Genomic DNA, 20,373 nt, shown 5'->3' with positions numbered 1-20,373 from the left:
TGGTTAGCACGCATGCACATATACGTGTGCCTGGAAGTGACCTTACATGTGAAGGCGGACGCATGTGCGTGCCCATGTAAATGATATTGCTATATCTCTGCTGAGAAGCGTGCGTGCGTGCATGTGCGTGTTCATGCTGGCAGGTGAAGACATTCGACTCTGTTCTGAAGACATAGGAAGCCAGCAGTCTCTTCGCCACATTCCTCAGCTTGCATGTGGGTAGGGCAGTTTCAAGTAAACACTCAAGTATGCATTGTGCATTTTTACTAGGTGACACATTCTTAGAATGCTGTGTCAAAGCGACAGACAACATCAAGAAGACGTGACGCAATCCCACATCATACGACTTAGGCAGGAAACTCAACACCACACGTACATTTGCATCAGAAGGCTTTATTTAAAAAAACTATACATTAAGAAAAATGAGAAATCATGATCATACATGGTATGATTAAAAGCTTCAGTCCCACGCAGAGCGGCGTTCAGCACCGCGTGAAACATTCAAAGCATCCCTCAGAAGCTGGTAATTAAGTTCATGTCCGTCGGAGGTGAGCTGGCCGGCAGGTTGTCTTTGACGGGAGACAGGGGCTCTCCTTTCTTACAGAAACTCATCTTCTGGGAATCTCTGAAAAACACAAGAGGGGTGGTTTTAGAGCTGTTTGACACGGATTGAAGTTTCAGGAATCACAGCCATGATGCAACAATGCCAGATTGTCTACATTACTTTCTATATCGAGGTTGGTGTGAGTCTATGGCCTAAAACTGTCACATTTTTTTTTTAAACAATGTGAACAATCTGTTTTCTGCTTCAGTTGGTGCTCAAAAACATTCTACTTTGATGAACAGGTTGAACAAGGTGCAAAAATACATTTGGTAATTATCTTGGAAACTGACCTAACAGATTTTTTCCAACTCAATATTACTGCGAGCAGCAAAAAGCCCACGTTGCTCAGATCACAACACAAATGGGACATTTTGAGGGAAAGCAGAAATTAAGATTTATCGGTACCACTTGGAACCTTCATAAAAGGAGTAAATAGCGACTTCTTAAATGGTTGATAAATAATCTACTAATGTTTAAAAAAAAAAAAAAGTTATATGCCATTAAGTAGAACAACTTTTGAGTTGCCAGGATATGAAAAGTCAAGTCATTGATAAAGGGTTACAAGGGTCTCATGTTCTAATAAACCATAGAGTGAAATGTGAATAAGTCATTGGTCTAATAAGTCAATAGCAAAAAGTCAGCAAGTCATCTTTAATTATAAATGTTAATACGTTGTTAATAAATGGATTTTGGTCTAGATGCTCTGCAGCTCTTTTCCTGTAGGTCAGAGGTCAAACGATCAATTGGACTAAAGATTTATGAGGAAAGGAAAAAGCAAAGTGTCATGCTGCCAGGGGGTTTTCTGACAACCCAAAATATGTTTGTAGTAATGGTCTATTAATGTCTCTATGAAGCACTGGTAAACTTGAACAACACCTATAGTGGTTTGAAACATGTTGGCTATTTTAATGATTTAGCCGCTATAATATAACACCCTCCAGGTCCATGAGCCTGACCCCCAAAATTTAGCCGTCGTGCCACTTTGGAGGGACCATGTGTCATGGTGATTCTTTTTTTTTCTTTTTTAAAAAGGTCTACGTCCTTAGTGTTGGAAAATGCATGCTAGCATTGCAGCAATGGTAGCTTTCTATGTGCTATCACTCCTTTTTTCATCCCTCCATCATTAAAGTTTTCCCATCTTTTTTCGCCATTTTTACACATAGATCCAGTATAACAGAGGGAAACCAACACACAATATCATAAGATCATACATCATTGTAAAGCTTGGACTATAATCTATCCATCGGTCACATTGTCATGACACTGAGGTCAAGATAATTTGACCTTTGACCTCTAATGCTGCAATGGGGCAAATTCTGAATGCCACTGCAAATGCTCTTATAACTAACTTCATATTGATCTGATGTGCCCAGCATAAAGAGCACAAAAAGAGCTTTAAAATTATATATTATATGACTGATATGTTTGGAAGCCTCATCCACTGACTGATACGTCCATGGTATGCAATCAGATGAATCTCTTCCATAATGTTCTATGATGTTTACCATTTAAAGTGATCAGAATAATAATGAAATACTTCCTCAGTCACATACTAATATTAATTGACTAAGTAACTTGAGTATTTCTCTATTACTTTTTGAAGCTGAAGCTCTTCCAAAGGCTGCTGATGGTGGCCTGGACACCAGGGTTGTTCTCAGTATTGGAGGTGGAGGTTTTCTTCCCAGAACCCGCAGACTTTTTCCTCAGCCCGCTGGCCCTGGCGGGGCCCAATGATGGCAGCTTTGCTGCTCGACACTGGCTGCTGGACTTTGGCTTCGACAGACCTGAAACCTGGAGAGAGAAAGATGAAAGATGTGTGGGAGACCGGATTAAAACAGAGGAAAATACACTCACTGACTATGTTTACATGCACAAAATATTTTGCCCTTATTTCGAAAAAGACAATATTCCTACAAAGCGGTTTACATGACTAATGAACATGAATATTCCACTGATATTCCTGTTTACATGCAGTTGTGCACAGAACACAGCATCCCTCTTTCACCCCTTCAACCACCTTCTTGAAAAGGTCGGCGTTGTGATATTTGCACATATCCAAAAACCTGTTGATTTCTAAGTCTTTCATAATGTTTAACAGTTGGTGTGTTTATCCTTCTTTTATTTTGGCCATGCATCTCTGCAAACTGCCGGCTGGTTGGTTTGCGTTCAACCCACAGAGCTGGCCGCAAACATGCAAGAGGCCGTGTGTCACAATCTGCCGTAAAAAACCCTGATTGAGATGAATGTGCTGTTCAAAAAAATGCTCCTAAAACCTGAATATCGGCATATCCCATTTGGAATAACGCCTAATTCAGAATATCCAAAAAGAATATTCTTTTTACATGACCCGTAACAAATTCGGAATATAGTCATATCAAATAGCGGATAATAGTGGAATACTAATGTGCATTTAAACGTAGTCATTGTTTTACTGTGCTATGTCAAATTTGTGATACATTAGCAGCTCTAGCATTGCCGGAGGCTTCGTGCTCGCCGCCGCCGCACACGTAGGGTCTGCGTAACTTAAGCGAGTGTTCGACAGACTGTGTGTGTGTTGGCGGTGGCATTATATACTGTGAACGTAGGTGTAGGGGTGTGTGTGTACAGTTTATTTGTCGGTGAATAAATGTTACAACTCCTCCGCTCCGCTCAAGCGAGCCGGAGAGACCGGAGCCAACTTCCTGTATCCTGCAACTCCGGCTCTGCCTCTTAAGGTGGGCTGTTAAGGTGGACCAGCTTTTCTCCTTAAAGTGACGAGCCGCTCCTCTGAGCCGCTCAGCTTTTTAATTAATTGTTCATATTGACCGTTTAAACCGATGGCGTTAATCGGTTAAAATGCTTAATGTCGGTTTAAACGGTTAATTATTAACATCCCTATGTGGCACTATTCTTTTAAACTTCATCATGAAGAGCAACAACCTTTCAGATTACAAGAGAACACGTGTCATTTTAGGGACTTTTCGAGAATATGTGCACTACAGCTGTATGTACAATGTACATAGCTTTACTGAAATACTGTATATTGAGAAATCACAATGTACTTTTTCCAGAGGTTACAGTCCTGTATAAGAGCAGCCTTTAACAGTTAAAGGACTTCTTCTCTTTAGTTACATGCCGGTTAAAGCTGCGGAGATTCTTCTTGAACTTACACATATCAATCAATCTGTTTTTTTTACAGCGTAATGAATGACATGCTTCGCTGGTTAAAATGAATTGGACGGTCATATTTTACAGTTTATTTGCTTGTCAGGGCAGAAAAACCTCATTATCAGCACATATCCCATGCTGTCAAGGGACATTAAACGCTCTGCTAATGAAATTCATTACGGGTTTACAGCTGTATAAAGGCAGGCTGAGACACAAGCCTCCTCCACTGAAACGTAGAAGAATTAAAACTAAGATTCAACCACCAACCCACCTTAGATCTCAGCGTGCCAGGTCTTTTATCTCCTTCTGTTGAGAGTGTGGGACTCTGCTCTGGTTCAGAATCTTTGCTTGAATTCATTTCCTGAGGAAACACATGAGAGACACGTAAGAACACAAAACCATGCTACCAAAAGCAGCCTTCTGCACACCCACTCATGAGCCATTAATATATGTGATGATGACGTGTGTGTGAAGGCTGAGCAAACACAAGGGATATTTTCTATGAACGTACAGATGCAACATCCTCCTGGTAGGAGGAGGGGAAGCTGTAGGTGAGGACTTCCTCTTTGTGGCAGGAAGTGTGGTAAGGCTGGGACTGGGAGGAGAAGTAGGCGCTGTCCTGGGAGGGAGGGGAATCCGGGACGTCATCTTTTTCCTCTGGCTTTCCATCAGTGGATGACTGACATGGGGGTGACATGTCTCCAGGGGGTCTGCAGGTCTTTGACGATGAGGAACAACTCTCCTTCTTATACTGAAACTGCTGCAGGGCGCTCAGGCCTGAAGTGGACGTAGCCGTTCTCGATTGTTCAGTCGTAGGGGAGTTGCCTGCCCAGTGAAACAGCCTGAGGCCCTGACTGGCTGAACTGGGAGATGTGGTGCTAGGGGACGGAGGCGGGCTGGGGATGTCCACGGATGGAATGTCGGGACCTTCGCCGTCATTGTTTTGGGTGCTGGGTGAATCGTCCAGAGTGAGACTCACGGCTCTGGGCTCCGCATCCTGAGGTAAATCCTCCCGAGCAGCCTCCTTAGTGCTCAGACTGGCTGCTGGGCTGGAACTGCTGAAGAATCTACATGTGGGAATAAACACAACCACATCAGGACAATATATAGTGTTACAAGATGGCAGCCTGTCGCAGCAGCTCGGGTAACGTTCTGTCATATTACTAACTTCATCACTGAAGATGGATATTATCGTGGTTCCTCGCCGGCCCAACGACTGGCGACCGTTTATTCAAACTGGACAGAAACTAAATAAAGCTCACCAAAACCATCTTGGTTAGTCTTTCCTGGTTTGGTCGAAATAAACCCTTATTTCATGGAGTTAGAGACGAAGATATGCTGGCTCTGCATGTTGTTTTCCCCCCACTGTCTCTCTCTATCTGCCCGCTGAGCAGAAGCAGAGGCAGACCATTAAATTAGCAAAATAAAATGACAAACATCACCCAAAAAAACACACCCGCCGATGTACTCAGCCAGTAGCCGATATATTCATCCAATCATCTAACCCTAGACCGGTTATTGTTTACCTCCGCAAGCAGCTGATCATGCTCTCCAGATCAACCCTAAAACCCGAAACGAAGCACCAAATTCTGGGGGGAACTGAGGCAGAGATGAAGGGGATGTTGGGCCGGCTCCAAACGCAGAGCCAGGAGGAGAAGGTATAAACCCGTTATTCCATCTGTCTCTCTAAATGATGTTTCCAAAGTCAATGAGCAATCGTGTTAAATAATCGTGATTATTATTTTTGCTATAATCGAGCAGCCCTAACATAGTTATGACCATTCTCCAAATGTCAGATGATGATTCAGATTTTTGGGGAATTAAAACAGCTTTTAGAATTTCCAAATTCAATGTCAGGCCAGTGTATTTGTCTTCCCGAGTCAAACAAGTAATCACTGTGATCAATTATTTACCACTTTGTCTCCAACTAGACTAATTCATGAAACCATGTGTTCTAAATAGAGCTCATTTAAATAATCAAAGAAAAAGTAAAGTGTCTCTAGATTAGTCAATAACGGTTCTAATAAGGAGATGGTGATTAGATGTGGTTGAAGCCCTGTGATGTCACCTGCTGCATGTGGCCTGGCCATCCTCCACAGCTTCCTGGTTCCTCCTCTGCAGCAGGGTGGCGAAGCGGTTGCGTGGCCGGGGCTGACTGTTTAATGTGGGCTTGTCTGGATGGCGGTCCGACCTGGATCGCTTGTGACTGGGAGACGAGTACTGCTGCAGCACATCCTGGTCTGATACACGAGAGTCTGTGGGAGGAAAAAGACAAGTACAGTCCAGATGTTATAATAGGCTATACACTGCTGCCTTTATTTTTCATTTCCTACCTAGTATGTTGCTGCCACAGTGATTCAGTTGCCTTAAAGGAACAATTAGAGTACTTGAGGATAATGGTTAATAATTGCAACCTCTCCGTGTGCCAAGGGTGTGAAAAAAAAAAAGCTACAGCGGCCGACGTGAAAACGTGAATGGCCCTCTCTAGAGCTGTATATAATATTAATGCTCAACGAGCTTCAAAAGTTGCTCTTTTGTACAACTATACAAAAGTACAAAAAGTTGACATTTTAAGTTTTCAGAACAGGACGATCTTGATCCCCGAGGTGCAATCCACATTAGAGCCCCTTCCCGCTAACTACCTAAGTAGAAACGTATTCATCTTAGCCCTAGACTTCATGTAGTTACTTACAGAGGGTTACAGTTTATAAACTAAAAAACACAAAAAGCAAGGAAAGCAACTGCACAAACAGCGACCCACTCGAGTCCAGGGATGTGCCCCAGAGACAACTGCTCTTACCACCGTTTTCACTGCAACGCTACCCAGATATTAAGAATGAGTCCCAAAGAAGAAACGTTCCTTCATCCTACCAGGGGAAGCTCTGATTCTAACACGTGCACCCCAGACAATCAACACTGTCACTATGGCCCTAAATTTCCCAAACTGTCTCCAGCCCTACACAAGACAGCATGAAAGCTCTAACCCGGATTATGCACAACTGACAAAACCAAACCATAGAACGTGCAGGAACCTCAACCAAACTAACCAACAAACATACAGTATCGATCATTAGATGGGCAGTCTACCAACTCAAGTCATACAAAACCAAACCTGAGACTAATTGACTTTCTGTCCTCCTCTAAAAGGCCAGCCACAAACCTTTACTAGTGCAGATTAGTGTAAGACAGAGGTGACTAGCACTAGTTCAGCAGAATACAAACATATTTCTACTCAGCCCGAGTGAACTTAACAAACAATACGGACGGACGAGCCCCCGTTTTGTCTCAACCTGGCTCAAAAGTATGTGGCAAAAGAGTCTGAAAATAATGCAACATGTTTAATTAAGTAAACAATATAATGTGGTGTGTTTGTCAGCAGGACAGCATATATGCAATATCTGTGTGAGTGAGAGGTGTGTGTGTGTGCAGGGGTGTGAAACACAAGCTACAAACAAAAAGGCAAAACAGTCAGCAGGCCCAGGGGATTTAGCAGGTGTGATTTATATCCTACTGAGCGCAGCCTGCTCAGGGGTGCTGCGTCTCTGACGAGGCCTTTCAGGTGCCTGCAGCGAAGAGGAGAACACAGCCAACAACAAGGAAAAGACAGGGCCAACCCTGAGGTCGTATCAATCTTCATCTCATCTGATTCATTCAACGACATGGCCGCCTGGAATGAAGCCAAGTGATGAGTGAGAGCGGTGTGAAAATGGTCGGCAAACGCTGCTTTGTTTCATGTACGTATCATAGCAACAGCTTGTACATCAGCCTTCCTCGGTCTTCTGGTTTTCCTACTTCATACTACCGCCGCCTGCTGGTGTGGAGTTATTTCCTTCTCATGCAGGCGCAGAAAAGCGTACGTGCTAACTGGCTGTCAGCTGTAGTCTTTGCAGTGTGTTCAAATGCAACTTGTCGGCCAAGACAAAGGCGACGTGAGGCGACGTCGGCCTTCATCGCCGATAGTTCTTTGATGTCGGTTTGGTGTGTCTGGTCCTTAAAGCACATCAAATCCACCTTTCCCCCCCCCTGTCCTTCCACTGACCCACTTTGAACAGAAGTGGACATATGTGAGGATGCTTTTTATAGATTACAGCTCTGCATTCAACACTATAGTCCCCAGCAGGTTGGTCACCAAACTGCTTGACCTGGGTCTCAGCAACTCCTTGTGCATGTGGATTAAGGACTTCCGATCCAACCGGCCACAGACAGTCGGACTCTGACCCTACGTTTCTCCAAGCCTGACACTCGGCACTGGCGCACAACAAGACTGTGTCTCCTCCTCTATCCCCTCGATCCACACTACTGCACACCCCTCAAACACAATCCATACATTTGAAAGATGACAAAAACGTTGTGGGACTGATCTCAAATGTGGATGAGACAGCCTACAGAGATGAAGTCTGCAAACTGGCAGGATGGTGCACGGAAAACAATTAATCACTGAACATCAAAAGACCCAAAAAAAACCTGCTGCTGCACAATGCGCTGTCGCTTATTATATTATATTGAACGTGTCGCGTTTCCAAACTGCAACAACTTCGACACTGCACGTTTCTTGGAAACCCAGCAATACACCCACAAAGTGTGAAGACGATCAGATGATGATCGAGATATGCAAAGGACACACACACACACACGCATGCATGCAGATTCCTTGCTTTATAGGTAGATATCATCAAGCCAAAAAAAAAACAGTCGTATCTTGTACAGATAAGCAACTGAGAAAACCCCTAGGAAATCTCTCTATCTATAGATGTTAACAAACCTCGTCATGCAGTAAATTGTACCACAGGGGAACTTGCAATGATCATCAGACGTCATCAACCAATCAGATTTCTGTGCTGTAGTGGATCTGTTTACGGAGAGTGTAAATCTAAAACACTTGCACGTTAACAGCTCACCTTCTCTTGGTCTCTTCACCTGCAGCTCTCCACAGGACAGCCTCAGAGCGCCCAGGCTGATGATTCTCTCCTTCCCCCTGGTGGAGGGAAGCCTGTCTGGAGAGGCAGCAGACCGGGCCGGGGCAACTGCTGCTGGCTTCTTTAAGCCTCCACCCCAGATACTGGGCCCAGAGAGGGCTGATGAGTAGTTGAAGCTGCGACTGCGGGGTTTAGAAAGCTAAAAAAAAAAGGGCATTTGCAAAGTTGTTTTAAATTAAATGTGACTCTAAGTTAAAGGAGAATGGATTATCAAAATTGATTGTGATCCGCTACCTGTGGAATGGGTTTGTCGGGGCTGTAGTCATCTATCCTTTCCATGGTGTTGATGTCAAGGTTTCCCAAGGCCATCTGCAAGCCTTTGTCATCTCCTACATTACTGGATTCAACATCATCAAGGATAGAATACTGTGCAAGTGATGGAGAGGATTTTACAATTTCCCATTTCTAAATAAAATATAACCCGAGGATGACACTAAATCATTTCCACTGTTTTCAAAGGTGACACTACGGCAGTGTGATTCAGGACAGGAGGATACAGTCCGGCGTAGCTGAGGGTGGCCGGGTCGATGTGCTCTGGGTACGGGTTGAGGGGTACAATCTTCCTCCTGACAGGATCAAACACCAGCTGGTAGAGGAAAGTGTTATCGGCTCTGATGAATCCCTCGATGTAGTGTTCAGGGACGACTAGATTCATCTTCAGGTACTGGCCCATCTTTCTGATCACCTGACAGGGCAACGAGAGCTCACAGTAAACAGTCTGCCAACGAACAAGGTTTGCTACAAGGTTTTACTAACACAATGCTTCTGACTGACTCACTTTCTCTATACAGTTGTTGAATATTTTTTCAAATAATACCATGTGCTCGCTGTGCCCTCTCTCCCTGTGGGGAGGGATGGGACTCTGCTCCGGTCACGACTGTTAAAACACGAACCCCGTCTCATTTACCATGCTCTGTAGGTGTGACTTTTTTACGGTGTCATCACCATTCATATCTATACAACCAACGTGTTTATGATTTATTGTTTACTAGAGCACAGTGGTTTTACTTAATTAAAAGTAATACCACAATTACAGTCCGTTACATGTAAATGTCCTGCTTTCAAAATGTTAGTTTGAGTTTTAGCGCTCTAGTTTTTGGATTTGGGAGAGAGTTGTTCATGTTTAATGATATTTTTTGGACTGTCTTAGACCACAGGAATAACATGTATCTTCTAATTCTTACAAACTCCCTTTAAGTTTCCATGTTGATCCATCCCTCAAGGTGAGCTACCTTTGGAATCCCATCTTCAAATACCTTGGAAAATGCTTAATCCAACTTCACTATCTCACCATCTGATCTCACCTTGAGGATATCAGGGTCTTTGGCCAGTTTCAGCAGTTTGCAGGCCTTGCCTAGGCCGATGCCATGTAGGGAGGCCAGATAGTCGCATCCAGAGAGGATGCACATGTGGCGAAACTTCTCCTCCGTGAACACGTTCCCCAGAGAGCGACATCGGCCCATGTTGCTTTGGTCTATCTCCAGGGCGTTGCCCTGCTTGTCCATTTTGAGGATCACCTGCATGATTGTGAAAGATGATTGATTTAGAAGTTGGTGGCAATGTTTGAGCGGTGGTAGTACTACATGAGGCCATTTCTTAAAGGCTATGTTTGCTTTTGTCTCACGTTATGCATGATTTGCTGCAAACAGGATTAACACTGAAGCGTTGTTGATTGTGTTGTTGTTGTTTTTTAACAGGCTAACGCTCGTCTGATATATTCTGTCGTTTCTCTCTCTCATTGGCTAGCCAGCTTACTTGTTGTTCTTACTGTAGCACACAAAGTACAAAGTAAGCACTAGTACCCTTCTCAGTCCTTGCAAAATTTTATCTGGTTTGAATGATGACAACAGCCAATAACATTACCCCTTCTCCGTACAACCGTCAGGGCCCTGTTCTCTAAATGTAGCCTAACTAAATCAGGCTAACAAGCTGACATCAGGCTAAATTTATTCATTTATTCTCATACAGCTAATTTGGTTCATTGAAAGCAGTTTGAGGATCGATTTGTAAATCCTGGATGAAGATGTCTCGGGTAGCAGTGCGCTCTTACTTTGAAATAAAGACAAAATTAGTGGAGAGTTCATTCATACGATTGGAGTGCTGATCATGTGATTGCGGTTACATTAGGTAAGTGAGCCGAGGACCGTCAATAAGAATCTTTATGTGTGTTCTTGCATTGTTACTGGTGTCATTTTGTTCTACATTGTTTCCACACTTTGATCACCTTTAAACAGTTAGATATTACCAGTGAATGTGGTCTGACTACATGTGATGTTTGAGCATGATGTGTGAAGTTCTCCCCATAGATTAGCAAGACACTTTTAAGTGATAATCATAAGCCTGCTATGAAAATTAAACCTCAATAATATCACTTGAAATCAGCTTTAAATTGCATGAACAATTTTCAGCACATTCCCATTTTAAAGTAAAATGAAATGCCATATTCTGGCTTCATTGGTGTTTCCACAGTCAGAGCCTTGTTGTTGAGTTTTTATGTCTTTGTTTGAGTTTGGTTTGGTTTCCTTTTAATCATTTTTATTTTATCAATTTAAATTTGATTCACTTGTATCATGTATGCGTACTGTATAGGTAAGTTACCATTATGAAAATGTTATTCTGATAACTAAAGTTGTATGTTCTCTTCTAAAAAACATAATTTATATCAACATTCTTTCATTATGAACCTAAGAGAGCCATTTGTATTTGAAAATGACTTTATGTATGTGGTTCAAAGTAAAACATCTGGGTCACGATATAGCTGATTGTCAATAAGCTGCAATTTAGCAGGTTTGTGCTTAAAGCCGCCTTTCAGCCAGTTTTACTTCCTGTTTTCTGGTTAAAGTTCTTTCTCAAACAGAGAATGGGGGTGTGGTTAATAGTCAGATGCAATTCATCACCACGGCAACCAGATTGCATCATTTTTCCCAGTTTAGATGAAATTATTAATTTTGTTTATCAGAGCCCCAACTCCACCGGCCACAGCGCACCGAGGACAGATAGATATGTTGCTGATGTCCACAGTTTGAAATGCAGTTTCGGGACGTTTTGAAGGTGCACCGTCCACCAGCACCGGCCACTCTCGTCTCAGCTCGAGCATCAACACCGCACCGAGCGTCACTGCGATTCGTTTATTTCTCTAACGGGACTTTTCTCTGGTTTTCTGTTGAGCTGAAAGTTGTGCCCCCCCCCGGTGTAACCTCCAAAACGGCATTGGCTGCTTTCCGTTAATTAATCTCCAGGAGGAGACGGTAAAGAAGAGAGCGAGTGAGAGACAGTCAGTGTGTTATTTTGTGTAATCCACTATATTGATTGCACCCGTTCTCAGCACACACCAATGCCATTGTGAAAATAAACACACTAAACTAAGGTGGAAGAAAATAAAAATAAAATGAAACCCCTCAGTTAACTAATGCAACAAGATGGTCTAACCAACTACACCTAACTAGCTAACTAATTAGAAAGACAAACTGACGGATAAACAGATTTATCAGTTTGCTGCTCAGACTCAAACAAGCATGAGTGCTCCTGCGCAAGCTTGGAGGATGACCTTTGACCTGCTACTATAGTCATACGTCATATTCCCATTTTAGCAACAACCTTTTTTCCCACTTTGAGCACAAAATTAAGATATTTATCAAATTTCTTTTTTGGCAAACAGTGTGTCTAATCAACTTAGTCACTCAAATAAATATGAAATGTCATAGAAATGCCAAAATACACTGGAGGGGGGCTTTAAGGACTTGTTGCTATGTTCCAGATGGATTTTAAACCAGCTTCAATCCTCTATGTACTTTACATGCATCCCCTGCGTCTATGTACTCAATACCTTTTTGCAGCCGAATGCCAGCAGGTCCGAGTCCTCTGTGATGACAGCCTGGGCCAAACCAGATTTAGTGAGGTAAGCTAACTGAGCATCAGCTTCATATGGAGCCACAACACAGTCCACTCCTCTCGCCCTTGCAACCTGGTTTAAAAAAACAACACAAAAACATTTCCTACATAAACATCATCAACATTCAACATTGCTGGATGTAACCACAAAGAATAAAATAAAGTAACACAAAGAAACAAAGAAAGCAAAGCATGTATCTGTGGGGTCCAAATGAACCCCAAGACCCCCTGGAATCGTGGGCGATCCCGACCAATTTTACTGTCTTTGGGAGGCTGTAGCAGGTTCAGTTTTAGAGCTAGAGTGGAGATATAGATATAATATGAATCTAGGAATCCATTGGTACCAACCAGGTCATTTTAGCTTGTTGGGAAGGAGGCTTAGCAACACTCCAAATTTAGGCTAAATTTTGCAGAGGAAAAACTGGCATGGCCATTTTCAAAGGGGTCCCTTGACCTCTGACCTCACATTTCTTTACTAATAAAAGTGCTAAAAAACACTTTCATATAACGTTTGTCGGCCTTAAATACAAGGTGCAAATCCTTAGTATCGATGCAATCGATTCTGCGTTTCAAATCGATTCAATATCGGTATACGTCTCCTGTGAAGGACAACTTGCCGAGTACCTATCGATGTAGTTAGATCGTAGGAATATAAATCGATACATCGATGTAGTGGATGAATCGTTACACCCCTAAAAGACACTCATAATTTACTTCCGCTTGGCAGGAGATAAGAAGTCTTTACCTTAATAAGGTTATGAGCCATGGCTGGGGTGATGTTAACACAGCGGGTAAAACAGTCTCTGGCCTCAGACAGTTTGCCTTCACGTAGTAGCTGACGGCCTTTCTGAAGGTTGCCTTCTCTGCGCCTGAAAGGTACATGAATGAAACAGACTTAGTAATGGAACACTTTGCACTGGGAGAAAAATGAGAACTAGAGAAAGAGGATTTGTCCTAAAACTGAAGGTTACGTTTCTGGACAATGATTTAAACCTACAAAAAGAGTGATTGTGTAACACCACTGTTAGCAGCAAAGAGAAAAGTAGGACAGCCACTGATGGAGCTCAGCTTCCTTACCATTCCGTCCTCTTTTTTAAAAGGGGTAGGGGTGGAGGACAGGGGATGTTGAAGGGTAGATTAAAAAGTCAACAGTTTATGTCACATAGAAGTGATGTACATAATCTGAAAGCTGGGTGCTAAATTGAACCATTTTCTACCACTGATCAAAATGATCAATAATCCCTCCAAAATTTGTCAGTGATTGGATGGCGAGCACTTCTGTTGTGTAAACTGCTCAGAAATCCCCTCTTATTGTCAATCTACCTAGGGAAGCCATCCATCCTCTGAATGCCCATGGTCTCTAGTTTGTGGCTGTAAAGTTTCATGAGCCCCTCCAATGAATCGCCACCTTAACGTGGTTACGGTTTGTGTGCCCCAGTGACCCTGGGAGCTGTGATGTCGGGGGCATTAGCTCCTGGTAGGGTCTCCCAAGGCAAAGTGGTCCCAGGGGAGGGGCCAGACCAAGAGCAATTCAAAGACCCCTGATGATACTGTGCTGCTGTGTTGGAGTTCTCACCCGGAGAACGAGAGGGTCACCTCTGCGGCTGCGAGTCGCTGAGAGGAAGTCTCCGACTGTCGTTTGTGCTTATGTACCAAACGGCAGCTCAGAGTACGCGGCCTTCTTGGAGTCTCTGACTGGCGTCATGGAAAGGGTGCCGACTGGGGACACTATAGTCCTCCTGGGGGACTTCAACGCTCACGTGGGTGACGATGGAGAAACCTGGAGGGGGTGATTGGGAGGAACGGCCTGCCTGATCTGAACCTGAGTGGTGTTCCGTTGTTGGACTTCTGTGTTATTCATGGATTGGCCATAACAAACACCATGTTCGAGCGTAGGGTGGTTCATAAGTTTACTTGATACCAGTATGATACCAGTATTTTCAGTCTAGCTTTAAAACTGAGCCCGTTACAACCTCTGAAAGACAGAACAGCGGCTGGGCCTGCTAGCAGATCTTTAGGACGATAACAATAAGGTTTTGGATGTCTTTTGGTCCTTGGCGTTACAGTATTTGTTTGTGGAGGGGTTGTTTGGTTTCATCTGTCAACAGGTCTGTACATTCCTCTCTGCACCTTCACATATGAATAATGTTGCTCTGTTGCTCTTTTGGAATGCAGTCTTTCAAATAAACCAAGCTTTGTCTGAGCGTGTTTGTTACCAGGTATGAAAACACTATTGTGTTTGGCACAGGCCATCAGTTCTTGTCAGAAACTCTGGATGATAATGTAGCTCCATTTTTCCGTTATGGTCACATTTCTTTCTTCATTCAGGATGCTCTGTGGAGTTTGTTTCTGTGTGAGCAATGGTGCAATTCCTATCTGCTTTATCTCCTTTCCCAACTTAGTATTATTGATAGGTTATCTCACTGGATCTTCACCAACTTCCTAACATATCTGATCGAGGTTAGCAACTAACAATTATATTTGATTAATCTGTCAATTATTTTTACATTACATTACATACTCAAATTCTTCGTTCTTTTAAATCAAAGTTTCAAACTTTCCTGTTTGCTGCTGCCTTTTATTAAACCAAATAATTATCTTATACTGCACTATAACTTTTACTCGTGTGTTATACTATATTTTAGCTTCTATTCTAGCTTGTTTTTATTTTCTGATCTTTAACGTTTTTATGATTGTTTTAATTATGTCTTAATGTTCTTTTGCACTTTGTCGCAATGATCTTGAATGTTTGTGTAAAGCACTTTGAATTGTCCTGTTGCTGAAATGTGTTATACAAATATAGCTGCCTTGCCTTTTAAGTCATTGTTTTACTGCTTAATGTTTCATTCTCTTGTTCCTGTTGCAGATCTTTCTCTGTGACAGTGTAGTACTCCCACACAGCTGACTTTTTCCTTTCACTTTTATTTGTAAACAAACTACAAGTGCGCACGGCACCCCCCCATCATGCCAGAGTCATGTCTAGTCAGCGGCTTTTTCTACGAATCAGCAGCTGGTTACTGTTGTCCGAGACCGACCGTAAATAACAACATGTAGCCGGCGCAAAGTTGATGCAACACAACAGATCAGCCACTTTCATCAGCGAATTTCATCTTATTGGCCAATAGGCTGATGGCACTCAATAAGGCGAATATCGTCCGATACCGATGCTCGACCGATAAGTCGGTGCATCCCCAGTGCAAAGTACTGGAAGGTGGTGGATAGTTTTGCACAGAACCTCCTAAAGGAAAAAGGCCCATTTTAATGTGAGACAACTCAAACTTTTACTGTAGGTTTATGACTGTTAAATGAAATGTGCCAAGCTCTGTGATCAATGCTTTGGTAATCAATTTGACTTGTGTTTACAGTTTCAGTTTGCGACAGCTGATAGAGGTGCAGACTGAGGACTTGTGAGGTCATAGATGATAGGCTGTCCAAGATATGCATGTGTCGTGCATTCATACACTCATACTTGATCAAGGTAAATACTCACTCCCTGCGAGCCTTTTCCACTTCCCGTTTTGAAGGCAGATTTCGTCCATCAAACACCAGAATTGGTTTGACACTGAAGGTCAACAGCATTTCCACAAATTTCATGCAGTACCACACATACCTAGGATTGGAAAAATTAAAATGCCAATATCAGTTGTGGACATTTAATCCATATTGCAAGATTTAGAGCCATTTATACGATAGAGAAGTAGTAGTTGTAATTTATTTCAATTTTGCTGTACTTGTTTGCTAAGGATAAGCAGTTCCATAGTTTCATTACAATATTCTTAATTAGGACAATAAACGACTGCAGTCAGCCGATTGGTTAAAAGATATAATATGCTGCCTGTGAAGCAATGAAACCTTGAGACCACACTCGTCTTTGTCCGTGCTTAACCTGCTTACTGTTCTTGCTGCGGTTACTAAGCTTATCATGCTTGTATAGTATGTTTAACATATTGTTATAGAACATGCACTACAGAGTGTTATTGAAGCACGCGTCAACTATATGCTTGGACCCTATTGCAAAAAGTGAGCCCCAATAACAATTACAAAGGAAATATTCACATACTTCTGAACACATTTTCCTTTTCATTAAGCTAATGATAGAAATACATACTGATCAGTTGGTTCTCCTTTAGCGAGCTTCTCAGCACATGCAAATGCTCCTTTATGTAACCAACAGTATGTGTCCACAGCCACAGTCTGGCCTTTGTATTTTTTCACATTGATGGGCTCTGAAGCATCTTTGATGAACTGCAGCAGTCCAGAGATTCCCATTTTTAGCTGCTGATTTGAGCCACACCGACTGTGAAGCTGCAAAAGAGTCAGGAAAACACTGATTAAAAAACAACTTGCTCACACTTTCGATGAAGAAAAGCATATCCACAACACGAAGAAGCTGCATGACATTGTAGATCTGTTTGTTTTTTTATGCTTGCCATCTAGGCCCTCGGGTGACTGAGCCTTTGCTGTCCAGCCCCTCAGCTGTGGGACTCTCTGCCAGGGAATCTCAGGCAGGAAAAGGCAAACTTATGGCTTTCTCTTCTTTTTTTTGTATATATATTTCTGGGGACACTTTATTTATGCCTTCATTATTAGATTGCCACAGTGGAGAGATGAGAGGAAATAAAGGGGGAGAGAGATGAAGAAGGACTGAAACAGAGGCCCCCGGCTGGAATAGAACCAGACGTTGTGGTTCATGGTCACCATAATCCCTAATGTGAATATATCTATTTTTATATTGTTTGTTTATTTGTTTTGCACAATTTAAGACTATACAACATAACAAAAAATTAATAAATTAATAATATACAGTGCAGGAAGAGGCAAAAAAAACCACTGCGCTTATCTGAAGCCTCCACCTAGAGACAAGATTAATATAAAGAAATAATATGACTACATAATAGTGATAACAAAACAATTAGGACAAGATATATATAACAACAATAACAATACCGTAAATATATCAAAAAAGACAAGTGTGTGTGTGTGTTGCATGGAAGTGCATGGTTAGTGTTTGTGAGGAAGATATTGATTTAAATATCTATAAAGACTTCTTGAAACAACATAAAGAGACTTCTTCAAACAACACCAAAGATATCTCATCTGAACCACTATCTGGGTTGAAGTTGGTAATAAGATGTTTGCTTTATGTGCTCATCCCCTGGGACATGTGCAGTATCCACACAAGTTACTATATAACCAACGAAAGATAATGTTTTACAAATAACTACTGGATCCTTTGTTTTCTGCTTAATGGCAGTTTAGGCTAGGTGACTAGGTTTAGGTGACTGTTTAGGACAACTGTGTCACTGACAATGCAGCTCTCAGATGGAGATGACATCCTTCAGACCGTATCCTAGACAACCAGCCTAACGTAGCTAGGTAACGGTTATACAGTGAGAGAGGGCTAAAGCTAGAAAACACAAAACAATATTATGTATTATATAATAATATTATGAAGACTTCTTTGGGGAACATTATGTGCACCGAATTTAGCACAAAACCTCCAAAAAGTATAAATGCCATCAAATGATGTTACAAGTGATGTGTGTGTGTGTTTGTTAATAAGCAAGCCAACATTAAATGTGAAGTTTGTAATACAGTAAACTCGACGTATATTGAGCCTAGTAGACGGCAATAGGTCAAAGATGACACTCACACACTGAACGGAACAACACGCAAAAGCAATATAACGTCAAATGAATGAATGAATGCTGAATTAAAACTTACTTCTCTCCTGTTACTTTCATCCACACACACATGCAGCTTGACAGGGCAACAGTTGGCGCGAGTTTGATTTTAGCGGCAGAAGAAGGATTTGAGTATGAGCTGCTGCTATTGGCCGGATGGACCAACAGGAAGGGTCTAACTGAGTAAAAGAAAAGGGGGGTACGCTCCGAAACTGAACCGCTGCACCACGTTGACATGTTCTTATAGTTGCTGTACTAACGCCTTGTTTCTTGTTAACTTTAGTACAACTCCCTCAATAGCTCCCGCTGTCTGCCTGATAGAGATTAAATGACATATCCCTCCTTGTACAGCTAGTCTCCCACCCTCGCCTCTCTGTGAAATGCAGCCCGCCGGTTGTCAAGGCCTATTGAAGGAGGCTAGTAAACGCGTCATCAATGCATCATATCACCGGGGTACAACACATGCGCAGTAAGATCTGGTGTGCACTCTCCGAAATTGAGCCAATCGCAACGCATGACCGCAGCTCCAGTTACACTGCGCATGCGTGATATCCCTGGACCCAGGTCCGCCCGTTACCTATCCTCCTTCCATAGGCCTTCTTCTTCTTCTTCTTCTTCTTCTTTTTCTTCTTTTTCTGTTTTGAGGTTTGTTGGCTGTTGACAAACAACGGTTTACAATACAATACAATAAAATAAAATAAAATAAAATAAAATAAAATAAAATAAAATAAAATAAAATAAAATAAAATAATAAAATAAAATAAAATAAAATAAAAACAAAACAAAACAAAACAAAACAAAACAAAAATAATAACAATAACAAAATAAAAGAAAAGAAAAGAAAAGAAAAGAAAACAAGATTAAATAAAAGAAAAAAAATCATATCTTTTCAATCATACTAGATTGTCTAAGACAGTGAAATAGTAATCTATAACACTCATTTTGTGAGTTCTTTTGTAGATATCTATTAGATCAAACTGCACTTTTATCTCTGTGAGGCCTTGAATCAAAGGCCTTCTTTGTTCCTCATATCGCTGAAAATTCAATACAACATGCTCCACTGTAATCACATCTACTTGTATTATGTTGGCTTATTTTGAATAGTGTAGCACTGTTTAGTCCAGTGTGTCCAAATCCAAGTCTTGATATGGTTGTCTCATCTCTTTCCTTTGAACGCTATAGAACCACTGTCCTTTACTCCCTTCCTCACATTGCTTCTTCTCTCAGGGGTCTGGTCTCCTCTGTCCAAAGCACTGCTAACAATATTGCAAGCATTTCTCCTGTGTAAACTGATAAATCCTCACTGATACTTTTCCCTACTTTGTGATGTAAATCTGGAACAATAATTGTGACTCCTGTTTTATGAACTAAACTCTTTGATGCATCTGTGTAGATTTGAATGTAACTATGGTAACTATCAATATATGCGAGTATAGTATGTGAATTGACAATAAACCTCATATCCTTGTTCTTCTTTTCTAATAATGTGAAATCTACTGGAACATCATGAAGTATCCAAGGTGGTATTGCTGGTAATGGTGCTGTTGGACATTAATGTTTAGCTATTTCAAGTTCTGTTGCTTTCTGAATCACTGACCAGCCAAAGCTTTTTGTTTCCCTCCTTTCCTCCTCCCAACAAGGTCTTAAAGGGTCTTGTGTTGGATGATCTGTAAATTAACCCAGTATAGTTCAGTGATAGCTATATTTCTAATGGCATTTCTCCTATTTCCACCAGTAATGCTGCTATTGGGGTTGATTTAAATGCACCTGTACATAATCTCAGAGCCTGGTAATGTATGGTGTCTAACTTTTTAAGAGATGTGCTTCTAATCCATACACTACACAACCCTAATCTAATATTGATCTAATTAACCCAATGTATATGGCCTTCAAAGCAGTTCTATCTGCCCCCCATTCACTTCCAACTGAACATCTCATTACATTCAGTACTTTCTTACACATGTCCACTAAGCTCTGAAGCTCTGAATATATACAACCCATGTAATTCTTTCATCGAACGATAACCCTAAAAACTTAAAGTGTTTCATTCTCTTCAATTCTTGATTATATA

At 41.7% G+C, this 20,373-nt stretch overlaps 1 protein-coding gene across 1 annotated transcript; it reads right to left on the bottom strand.

The window, feature by feature from the left end:
• Positions 1-396: 396 nt before the first annotated feature.
• exo1 (exonuclease 1) lies at positions 397-18,428 on the bottom strand. Its single transcript, XM_074645654.1, has 14 exons — positions 18,343-18,428; positions 16,727-16,923; positions 16,109-16,228; positions 13,364-13,487; positions 12,554-12,691; positions 10,032-10,244; positions 9,225-9,412; positions 8,962-9,064; positions 8,650-8,866; positions 5,820-6,006; positions 4,263-4,818; positions 4,023-4,112; positions 2,199-2,395; positions 397-625 (listed from the first exon to the last, which is right to left on the bottom strand). The coding sequence occupies exons 2-14, from the start codon at positions 16,885-16,887 to the stop codon at positions 514-516; spliced, it is 2,406 nt and encodes an 801-aa protein (XP_074501755.1). The 5' UTR covers positions 16,888-16,923; positions 18,343-18,428; the 3' UTR covers positions 397-513.
• Between the last annotated feature and the right edge of the window lie 1,945 nt (positions 18,429-20,373).

Source organism: Sebastes fasciatus, chromosome 9 (genome assembly GCF_043250625.1).
Source record: "Sebastes fasciatus isolate fSebFas1 chromosome 9, fSebFas1.pri, whole genome shotgun sequence".
Taxonomy (NCBI): domain Eukaryota; kingdom Metazoa; phylum Chordata; class Actinopteri; order Perciformes; family Sebastidae; genus Sebastes; species Sebastes fasciatus.
This window is presented reverse-complemented; position numbering and strand designations above follow the sequence as displayed.

Excerpts from the sequence above, each read along its gene's own strand:
- exo1 (XM_074645654.1), bottom strand. The coding sequence starts at position 16,887 with ATGGGAATCTCTGGACTGCTGCAGTTCATCAAAGATGCTTCAGAGCCC. Across the intron at positions 2,396-4,022 it reads CTGGCACGCTGAGATCTAAG|GTTTCAGGTCTGTCGAAGCC; the intron begins GTGGGTTGGTGG and ends TTCTCTCTCCAG. Across the intron at positions 626-2,198 it reads AAGAGCTTCAGCTTCAAAAA|AGATTCCCAGAAGATGAGTT; the intron begins GTAATAGAGAAA and ends TGTGTTTTTCAG.